Source organism: Etheostoma spectabile, unplaced genomic scaffold, assembly GCF_008692095.1.
Source record: "Etheostoma spectabile isolate EspeVRDwgs_2016 unplaced genomic scaffold, UIUC_Espe_1.0 scaffold452, whole genome shotgun sequence".
NCBI classification, from domain to species: Eukaryota; Metazoa; Chordata; class Actinopteri; order Perciformes; family Percidae; genus Etheostoma; species Etheostoma spectabile.
In genome coordinates this window covers 338,604-350,073 of record NW_022605610.1, presented here as the reverse complement: position 1 = coordinate 350,073, position 11,470 = coordinate 338,604, and the positions used below count along the sequence as shown (strand labels likewise).

At 45.3% G+C, this 11,470-nt stretch overlaps 1 protein-coding gene across 1 annotated transcript in view; it reads right to left on the bottom strand.

Moving 5' to 3' along the window:
* Positions 1-447: 447 nt before the first annotated feature.
* Positions 448-11,470, bottom strand: part of LOC116686697 (tetratricopeptide repeat protein 28) — a 331,008-nt gene continuing 319,985 nt past the window's right edge. The window contains exons 4-8 of the mRNA XM_032511726.1: positions 7,257-7,529; positions 3,426-3,556; positions 2,747-2,801; positions 1,429-1,618; positions 448-526 (exon numbers count right to left, since the gene is read on the bottom strand). Of these exons, the coding sequence (XP_032367617.1) occupies positions 448-526; positions 1,429-1,618; positions 2,747-2,801; positions 3,426-3,556; positions 7,257-7,529 (728 nt within the window). The remainder of the gene's footprint in view (positions 527-1,428; positions 1,619-2,746; positions 2,802-3,425; positions 3,557-7,256; positions 7,530-11,470) is intronic.

Here is an 11,470-nt window from a genome sequence, read left to right as displayed (position 1 = left end):
TGTTGTCCTCATTTGTGGCTGATGGCTGACCCACATGTTGTCCTACGATGTCACGTGAGTGTGGGTCCATTCATGTGTCCTCATGTTGCCCTCATGTTGCCCTCCATGTTGTCTGATGTTGTCCTCCTGTTGTCCTGCATGTGTCCTTGTTGCCCACATGTTGCCTAATGATGTCCTGGATGTTTGTCTCAATTTGCTACTCCTATGTTGTCCGAATGCACTGTCCACAATGTTGTCTAATGATGTCCTGATGTTGTTTGTTCAGTTCCTCATGTGCCTTCATGCGCGTTGTCCTCATGTTGTCACTGATGTTGTACCCTGATGTGCTCCGCATGTTATCGTTTATGCGGTTGTACCTCATGATGCCTCATGTTGTCACCTCATGTTTTCCCTTATGTTGGTCCCTATGATGAGCATCTTGTCCTCATGTTAATCTGTTGTCCAGCTTCATGTGTCGTTTGTTAAGTCCTCATGGTGTCCTATGTTGTCCTTCATGTTGCCCCCTGATTTAATAGTCAGGTCTTTCCTGAAAAAAGAAGTCACACTGAGCCTAAATTATATCAATCACCGTGCACGCGGTACCAGTTTCACTGACTTTTTATGGCAACGACGACATTGCCTCCACAATAGTATCAGTATCACTAAAAAACTGGCTCATCATTCAAACAAGACGGATACCAAGAACCAGGGAGTAATATCATCCGCATCCCACACATGATGCCCACCTACTTCACGGCATCGCAGGCATTTGCTTCTACCAAGAGTATCCTGGGGGTCTGCTGATGGCTTTGCTACTAATGCGTTACACGCCGTAGAGACACCAGGTAAAACCTTTGTAAGTACTGAAGTAATATGGTATCAAGTAAGTAAGGAGCTATAAGTATTCAAAGCTCCCATTTACTACAAAGGGGCCTGTGTTAGATGGACCGAGCGAGAGATGGGGGGGGGGGGGGGGGTTTTTTTGGGGGGTGAAAAACGCGAGAGAGTAGGAGAGTAGAGACGAAGGATGAGAGATATGGATAGATGAGTATGAGAGAGAAAATGAGAAACGAGTGGAGGAGGGCGAGAGAGAGCCAGGAGAACGGACAGAGATGAGAAGACCACGAATTCCGGAGTGTGTGTTCTATAAATACGAGGTACACATACCTGGATGTCTTTTCGCTTCAAACCTACCAGTGGAAGAAAATCTTGTGGTGGCTCTTTAACGGCACGACAACAGCAAAAAAAAAAGAAGAAAAAAAACAGAGGCCAATTCTAGTTCCTGGCTCCCAGCAGACTTGTGTGAGGGGACTTTAGGTAATACTGGGTTTTTGTGCTTGTATACATATACATTTTTTACTGACTTACAGCTACTTACTTACTTACTAGTTGAAATACTTACTTACTACTTGCTACTTGAATTACCGACCGTTGTCAGACCCATCCTACCAAGAGTGGTTCTGGCTGGGTCTGGGTCTGGTTTGAACCGGGCCGGTCTGGGCCTGGATCTGGGTCTGGGCCTGGGCGGGCCGGGTCTGGGCTGGCCTGGGTCTGGGCCTGGGTTCTGGGCCTGTGTTGGTCTGACCAGGTTTCTGCCTAAAGGAAGTTTTTTTCCTGCCACTGTGGCCTGTTGCCTTCTCTGGAGGAAACTACTAGACTGGTCGGGTCATCTGTAATTACTTCTGGATGTGTGGTCTAGACCTGCTCTATCTGTAAACGGCTCTCCAGATAACTCTCGTACTGAATTTACTATAAAAAATTGAATTGAATTACAATACCTACTTACATAACTATTCCACTTACTACCTTACACTTACTCCTTCACTAACTTTCACTTGCTTGCTGCTTGATTTCCTTGTTTGTCCTTGCTTTCCTTCCGTGCTTCCTTGCTTACTTCCTTGCTTGTCCCAAACGCACGTGAAGACAGTCGTGTCTCTGTTGTGTCCTTTAGGACACTACGCAGCAAGAATAAAAACAAAAGCAATTCTAATGCCATTTGGCTGAGTGACCAGCAGACTCTGTCACTAATAAATCCGCACCTGAATGACTGGGATCCATCCGTAAGACGCAGAGCTTTAAAAAAACAGGAAAAAGGAAAAACTACGGAGGGTGACTGGGGAAGAGGGCTGGTCGGCCCCCCCCCCCCCCCTCACCCCCCCTCCACCTTCATCTGTTCTCCACACCAGCTTTGACACCTGTGTTTTTCCAACTAGACAAAGAGCAGCGGCATCTCCGCGTCCTTCACACTCCTCCACGAGATACCCTCCAAACGGCCAGGACGGAGGAATGCTGGCCACAGCACAATCCCACGCCGATGACATGATAACAGACTTGGGGGGTGGGGTGGGGGGTGGGGGGAAGGGAGGGAGGGAAGAGAACTTTTTAACCTCAATTCATTGTTCTCTGCAGAGACAGTTCGCCCGCGCCATCCATTTAGAAGACAGCTGGCTGGAACTAGGGCAGGAAGTCGTCACTGATTCCGTGTCGGTTTGGGATATTTTGCAGGTGCGAAATCTATTTTGCACGGATGTGGAGGAGATTGTGCAACTGTACAAGTGATGTCCTTTTTATTTTGTGTGAACACGCAATAAAGTGCAGCTCTATTCCGACTCTACAGTCACTGACGTTTGAGTGAGATTTCAGTCAGATATAAAGAGGGTAGAGAAGAAGAAAAAAACAATGGCCACGCCAGTTTTTCCCTCGCCAAAACGGCGCCTAACTTTAGAGCGTTTTTCAAGCCTCTTCACGACAAGCTCGCATGACATACCGATGGATGCCTTCAGGTCTTTAGGGGGGCTGTCACACCGGTAGTTTGGTGGACTCTGTGCAATTCGGGGGTGAAGTTACAACATGGCTGCCTTTTTCACTTGGTTGGAGGAATGATGACGTTCATAATAGCTTATGGATCTGAAAGTTATCATCCCTTATAAATCATATATGAGTCCGTCAATTGTGTGCAAGTCTTGAAATTGCAGGTTGGTAAACGCTCTGTTGTTGGTTCAGCTGCTGTATTTGGGTCAGATCACGGATCCACATCACCCCAGCCCACCCCCCCAGCCCAAATCAACCAGCCTGTCCGACCAAACCGCTGCAGCTTTAAACGGACCAAACGAGCCAGATGTGACAGCAACCTTAGCGTCACGGGATGATAAAGACAAAGATAGATTCTGGATTTTATGAATGGATATTCAGAGCCAGAGACCATTGGAAAAATAGTCTTGAGTCCGGAGTCGAGTCCGGTCTTGGACTTGAGTCTATAGGTCTCTGACTTGTCTCTGACTCGCTAGTATTTGGACTCGGACTTGTCTCGGTCTGGGCCACTGGTGGAGCGCAGAGATTCTGGATTTTATGAATGGATATTGGATTGTTCAAATAAAAAAAAAAATCGATTTTAAATCTTAAAAGCGATTGTTTTGAACCCGGCCTTGAAAGCGGGCGCCTCTTACCTCTCTGTCCTTCAGCTTCATGGCCAGAACCAGCTGGTTGCGGTGGTTGGTCAGCGCTTCGCGGTAGTTTCCCTTGGAGAAGAATGCCGAGCCCAGATTCCCATGAGCACGGCATTCCCCTGATTGGTCACCTGAAGGGGGGGGACAAAAAAAACGGATGAGAGGAGAATCCAAAAGAGCAAACAAAGCAAAGACAATGACAAGGGGGTTAACCGTAGCATGCTAGTGCTAGTGTGTTAAACTCAAGGCCCGTGGGCCAAATCCGGACCCCGCAAATTTTGATCCGGCCCCCGTACATATAGTGGTTCACAATAAATCTTGACCTGCCTGTATTTCTTTCTCCTTTTTACAGAGTTTTTGCAGCTTTTCCGGCATTTCTTTCACTTTACTAGACATCTTTGACGCTTATGGTCTTTTCTTTGACATTTTTGTCAACTTTAGGATACATGCAAAGTTATATGACTTTTTTGATGACATACACTACCGGTCAAAATTTTTGGGGTCACTTAGAAATTTCCATTGCACTCCATTGTAGACAGGGTCTACAATGGGTCTACTTAAAAATCCTGGGTGTAGCGACACTGTTTTTGCTTTTATACCAACAAATCATGCATAAGATTTTTTTTTTCTTTCCTTTGACTCAGTCTTGACTCAGACTCAGACCTTTTTGGACTCGGTCTTGATTTGGTCTCGACTAGTCCTGGCCTTGGACTTGTCTTGGACTCAACAATGGTGGTCTTGACTCCAGCCCTGATCTGAACACTCGGATCCGCTTTTAAACCCCAGGTCCGAGAGGGGCCATATCTACAGTTCATCCCACGTGATTACAGAGCAGCTGGTGTTTATTTCCCATCATCCCACCGTCAATGCTCCAGAGGGCGAGGAAGAGCCAGAGACCCTAGAAAAATGGTCTTGAGTCCGGAGTCGAGTCCGGTCTTGGACTTGAGTCTATGGTCTTGGACTTGTCTCTGACTCGCTAGTATTTGGACTCGGACTTGTCTCTGACTCGCTAGTATTTGGACTCAAACTTGTCTCTGACTCGCTAGTATTTGGACTCGGACTTGTCTCTGACTCGCTAGTATTTGGACTCTGACTTGTCTCAGACTCGCTAGTATTTGGACTCGGACTTGTCTCTGACTCGCTAGTATTTGGACTCTGACTTGTCTCTGACTCGCTAGTATTTGGACTCTGACTTGTCTCTGACTCGCTAGTATTTGGACTCTGACTTGTCTCTGACTCGCTAGTATTTGGACTCTGACTTGTCTCTGACTCGCTAGTATTTGGACTCGGACTTGTCTCGGACTCGTTAGTATTTGGACTCAGACTTGTCTCGGACTCGCTAGTATTTGGACTCGGACTTGTCTCTGACTCGCTAGTACTTGGACTTGGACTTGTCTCGGACTCGCTAGTATTTGGACTCGGACTTGTCTCTGGCGCTAGTATTGGACTCGACTTGTCTCGCTCGAGTATTTGGACTCGGACGCTTGTCGTCTCTAGTATGGCTCGGACTTGTCTCTGACTCGCTAGTATTTGGACTCGGACTTGTCTCTGACTCGCTAGTATTTGGACTCGGACTTGTCTCTGACTCGCTAGTATTTTGACTCGGATTTGTCTCGGTCTCGGCCACTGGTCTTGCCAAATATGGCTTTTGGTCTGGACCGAGTATAGGTGTCTTAATTATTTTTTAATATTTAATTAAATCTCTATTTATATAATTTATATCCGAGGGGGCCATATCTACAGGTCTTCCCACTGATTACAGAGCAGCTGGTGTTTATTTCCCATCACCCCCCCGTCGCTGATGAACCACATCCAGCCAACCGCTGCCTTAAAAGGAAAAGTGTCCGTTCTGAGTCCTCCACAGTGGAGTGGTTCTGCTGGTGCTGATCCCAATGCTCCAGAGGGCAAGGGGGGGGGGGGGGGGGGGGGGGGGGGGGTTGGGGGGGAGCCCTGATTATTTCTGCCTGACGGAGAGGCCCCACAGACCAGGGCCAGACTGAAGCCCGAGTCTCTGCGCTCCACCTGAAAACCACTGCTCCTTATCTCCAGCTGCTCTGCCCAGTCATGTGTCACACTGGGGGGGGGGGGGGGGGGGGGGTGTGGAGCCAGTCTGTGCTAGTCTCCGTTTTGAGTTTTTTTTATTTATATCACCTTCTTTTTTTTTTAACCGTCTTCCTCTCAAACCTTCTCCCCTGTCTAACACCCACGCAGCGTATCAGTTAGAGTTCGTAGGCTAACGTGTATTTCTGAGCTAAGGAACCGGTCCAGTCCAGTTCTTTAATCTCCCTAAATGTCACGGGGACCATTACTTTCCTTAACTCGTCTTTCTCTCAAACAGTGTCTTCTCCGTTGGTAACGCCCACACAGCATTTCTACAGTATCTAGTTTGGAGCTGAGAAATGGGTCAGTTCCTGTCAATTTACTGACGACTTTAATTACTTTAAACTAAGGTGCACGGTGCTCAAATGGGAACAAATACTTTCCTTAACTTCTCTCCAACTGTCCTATGTTAACACCCACGCAGCGTATCTACACTTTGAGTTAGTAACATCTATTTCTGAGCAAAGAAACGGCTCAATTCCTGCAGACTAAAAAAAAAAAAAAAAGTTAGAAATACTTGTATTTCGCTTTCTTGAAGATATCTAAGACTAAGAGTGTGTAGCTGTGCCAGCCGCTCTGTAAGCCTATACTAAAGCATAGTGCTGCTTGGAGCTAAATGCTAATGTTAGCATGCTAACAGGCTGACGTTTAGCAGGCGCGCATGCGTCACTTTGCGACTATTAGCATATGAGATGCTAACGAGAGACTTCTGTAATGTCTGAAGTAGCTTTTAACTTTTTTAAAGTTGGCAGTTCTGTTGTTTGTTGTTATTCGGTTGTTGTTGTTTCTTTTGTTAGATGGATGGATGGAATAGATAGATAGATGATGGATGGATGGATGGATGGATGGAATAGATAGATGATGGATGGATGGATGGATGGAAATGATAATAGATGATGATGGATGGGGATAGATGATGTGGATGGTGGGTGTGGTGATGAAGAGATGATGATGGTATGAGATGTATGGTGGATAATAGATAGAGTGGATATGGAAGATAGATGAGGATGGATTGAATGGATGGAAAGATGATAGATGAGGATGTGATGGCTGGAAAGATAGATAGATGATGTGGATTGAATAGGATAAGATGGATGATGGATGGATGGATGGAATAGATAGATAGATTTGGATGGATTGATAGATGATAGACTGGATGGAATGGATGGATAGATAGATAGATGGATGGATATGATGATGGATGGATGGATGGAATAGATAGTAGGATGATGGATGGATGGATGATAGGAAATAGATAGATGATTGATGGTGGATAGAGGGATCGTAGATAGATGATGGATGGATGGATGGATGATAGATGATGGATGGATGGAATAGATAGATAGATGATGGATGGAATAGATAGATAGATGATGGATGGATGGATGGATGGAATAGATAGATAGATGATGGATGGATGGATGGAATAGATAGATAGATGATGGATGAATGGATGGATGGAATAGATAGATAGATGATGGATGGATGGATGGATACTTTATTCATCCCAAAGAAATACATTTAAGAAATGTGTTGATTTTTTTTGTTGATTTCGTTTACATAAAATCTGAAAAATTTGAAAATAAAATATTCAACAAAAATAATTGTACCCAGTATTTGCAGAACTGGGGGGTCCCCACTGGTCCCTCTTTCAGCCAAGGGGTCCCTGGCCTAAAAGGACAGGGCTGAAGACCCCATGAGATCTACTCTGCCCCGGATCAGGGCTCTTACCTAAGGTCTTGGCGACCTCCAGGTCCTGCTGCATGTAGCCGGTGCTCTTCTCGGCGTTGCCCAGGGACCAGTGGGCGCTGCTGAGGGCCGAGAACACCGAGCCGCGGAGCTTGAGGCTGCAGGTGCCGATCTTCAGAGCGGCCTCCAGCACCACGACGGAGGCGGTGTGGTGGCTCGCCGTCAGCAGCTCCTGGCCAATCACAGACACCACCACAAAGGGACTCTTGTCCAGCTTCATCTTTTGCAGCTGCTGATAGGTGGGCTCCAGAGACTCTGTGCAGGGGCAGACGTGAGTAAATACAGGTTACAAACAGCCTCCGCAATACGGCAAAACACGACCTGGTGCTGACGTGGTGACTGACGACGACATCTGTAAATCTAATATTTGTTTGTAGCTCTATAAAAAAAGTTATTTCCACAGCACCTTTTGTAATATTTTTACTTTTGATAATGAATTTCATCAGTATCCGACTGGTAGTAGTTGTCTTATTAGGCCTCCTCGAACGACTCAAACACAGTTTAGTGTATTGTAAAGACATATATTATAATTATATTATATTATATATAATATATTATTATACAGAGGGTCAAAGATATGGACCAGTCTTCCCTCTTCACTCATTGAGTTTTCTAAAGAACATATATATATATATAAGGGGGGGGTTATCATGACGTTCGAAAACAAAAAACCTTCTGGCCGCCAACACCGGTCAGCTGTTAACCATAGTCACCACGACATAAGGGGCAAGGTTTCCTCCCCTTCCTCTGCTCTGCCCGGCCAGAGAATTTGAACCCCCCAATGAGAGAGAGACATCATGGCTTTCAAAACGAGCAAAGCGGCAGTTGGTCAAATACACCGATGTGATTGGTGCAGCTTGCCTCTGGCCCCGCCTATATCAAATACAACCAGAGGCGGACGTACCATTAGGCAAAGGTCGGCAATTGCCTTGGGCCCCGAGCTACCAGGGGTCTCAATGTGAAGTTAAGGGTGGATAATGTGAGTTGGTCACGGCGAAAGAACGTTCTCTGTGTGTTTTTGTGTGTCCTGTGTGTGTGGTGTGTGTGTGTCTCCGTGTCTCGTGTGTGTGTGTGTGTGTGTGTGTGTGTGTGTGTGTGTGTGTTGTGTGTGTGTCTGTGTCTGTGTGTGTGTGTGTTCTCTGTGTCTCTTGTGTGTGTGTGTTGTGTGTGTGTGTGTGTCTCTGTGTGGTTGTGTGTGTGGTGTGTGGTGTGTGTCTGTGTGGTGTGTGTCTGCTGTGTCTCTGTGTGTGTGTGTGTGTGTGTGCTGTGTGTGTGTGTGTGTGTGTGTTGGTGTTGTGGTGTGTGTGTCTTTGTGTGTTGTCTGTGTGTCTGTGTGTGGCGTGTCTGTGTGTTGTCCTGTCGTGTGTTGTGTGGGTGTGTGTTGTGTGTGTGTGTGTGTGTGTCTGTCTGTCTTGGTGTGTGGGTGTTGGTGTTGGTCTCTGTGTTCTGTGTGGTGTTGTGTGTGTGTGTCTCTGTCTCTGTGTGTTGTGTCTCTATGTGGTCTGTCTGTGTGTGTCTGTGTGTGTCTGTGTGTGGTGTGTGTGTGTGTGTGTGTGTGTGTTGTGGTGTCGGTTGTGGGTGTCTGTGTTGTGTCTTCTGTGTTGTGTGTTGTGTGTGTGTGTGTGTGTGTGTGTCTCTGTGTCTGTGTTGTGTGTGTTGTGTGTGTTCGATGTTCTGTCGTGTGTGTCTGTGTGTGTCTCGTTGTGGTGTCTCTATGTGTGTCTGTTTGGTGTCTGGGTGTGTCTCTGTGTGGTGTGTCTTGTGTTCTTCTGTGTGTTGTGTGTGTGTGTCTGTGTGTGTGTGTGGTGTTTTGTGGTTGTGTTGTGGTGTGTGTCTGTGTGTGTCTGTGGTCTGTGTGGTTTCTCTGTGTCTCTGTGTTTGTGTGTGTCTGTGTTGTGTGTGGTGTCTCTGTTGTGTGTTGTGGTGTGTGTGTCTGTGTGTGTGTCTGGTGTGTGTCTGTGTGTGTGCTCGTGTCGCTGGTGTGTTGTGTGTTGTCTGGTGTGTGTGTGTGTGTGGTGTTTGTGTGTGTGTGTGTGTGTCTGTGTGTGTGTGTGTCTGTGTGTGTGGTCTTGTCGTGTGTGGTGTCTGTGTGTGTGTGTCTTTCGTGTGTGTGGTGTGTGGGTGGTGTGTGTGTGTGTGTGTGTGTGTGTGTGTGTGTGTCTGTCTGTGTTGTGTGTGTGTGTGTGTGTGTGTCTCTGTGTCTGTGTGTTGTTGTGGTTGTCTCTTCTCTGTGTGTGTGTCTCTATGTGCTGTCTGTGTGTGTCTGTGTGGTCTCGTGTTGTGGTGTGTGTGGGTGGTGTGTGTTTGTGTGTTTGTGTGTCTGTGTGTGTGTGTCTGTGTGTGTCTGTGTGGTGGTGTGTGTTTTGTGTGTGTGTGTGTGTGTGGTGTGTTCTCTGTCTCTTGTTTGTGTCTGTGCTTTGTGTTGTCTGTTTGTCTCTGGTGTGTGTCTCTATGTGTCTGTCTGTGTGTGTCTGTGTGTGTCTCTGTGTGTGTGTGTGTGTGTGTGTGTGTGTGTGTGTGTGTGTGTTGTGTGTGTGTGGTGTGTGTGTGTTTGTGGTATTGATGCATGTTTGGAGAGTATCTGGGGGATGCTGAATTCTCATGGCTCCATATCTGGGAATATTTTGAGCCAGATTGCTGCTAATCAGGTCAAAGACTGCAGAAGACTGCACTCTGGTTGGGCATGTGGAAAAATTATAAATATATATATATATATATATATATATATATATATATATATATATATACATACACCTACTCTCGTACAACTCAAACCCATTGTAGTGTATTGTATAGAAGGTCAAAGATGGACCAGTCTTCCATTTTCCATTTGGGTTTGTGCTCTAAATGTAATTTTAAGTCATTTTATATAAAGTAATGTGTTTTTGTTTTACTGTTTTTCAACTGTTAAATGTAATTGTTTCTATGGAGATTGTCCCTTGGAGGGTTTTTTGGCAATCGTCCATCACATCTTTTCTGTGAAACTTATAATACTGTATTAATGTTGTTATTGTGAAAACAAAATAAATCAAGTATATATATATATATATATATATATGTATACAGTGGGCAAAAGGCATCAAATGACAGATTAGACATTCGTATAATATGAAAATCTATGGATAGACCTTAAAATACAATAGTACAAGGTATTAACTCTGCAGGGGGCCCAAACTTTTGCAGACGCCATTTTTTTGTTTTCTGTTATTTTGAAAGTGTAAATGATGGAAATAAAATCTAACTTTTTGTGACATATTATACGAATGTCTAATCTGTCATTTGATGCCTTTTGGAGATTTTTCCGTCTTTTCTTGGCTTCTTGATGCGCATTAATACACATTTCTACCTGGGGGGGGGCCCACACCTTTGAACCCCACTGTGTATGCAGTATATATAATGATATTCAAGACCTCAATGTTGATATTGTGATGATAATGTAGGATTGACAATTGGTGCTTTTACAAGATATTATCCCTCGTGTTGTCAAAATTAAAATATCAACCCTTTTTTGAAGCTTTTTATCAACATTTTTAACTTTTCTTACGTTTTTGTCCCTTTTCTCAACACTTTTGACACTTTTTTTCAATGTTTGCCATTTTTTGACATTTTCAACACTACGTAACACTAACTTATTAACTTTACTTCATTCACCGAGACACACACACACACACACACACACACACACACACACACACAAATTCCCCTAGAGACACAAACCTAAACACACACAAACACACACACACCACGCACGCACACACCTAGAGGCACACAAATACACACAGTATGAGATGCTTCCTCGCACAAGCAGTCAAAAGCATCCTTTACACACACACACACACACACACACACCACACACACTAATTCCCCTACAGACACACACCTAAACACACACACACTATGAGATGCTTCCTCACACAAGCAGTCAAAAGCATCCTTTCAACACACACACACACGCATGCTTATTCACACAACACACACACACACACACACACACACACACACACACACTACGAGCTGCTTCCCCCCACCAGCAGTCAGAAGGAGAACTGATGTTGTGATGTAGTCGGCAGAGTGTCGTGCTTACAGCGCGCTGCGTGCATTTTATATCCATTCATAGCCTGTAATTACCTCCAGAGCGACATCAAAAGCTGAGTCGTAAATCACACACACACACAATCCTTTAAAAAATAAAAGAA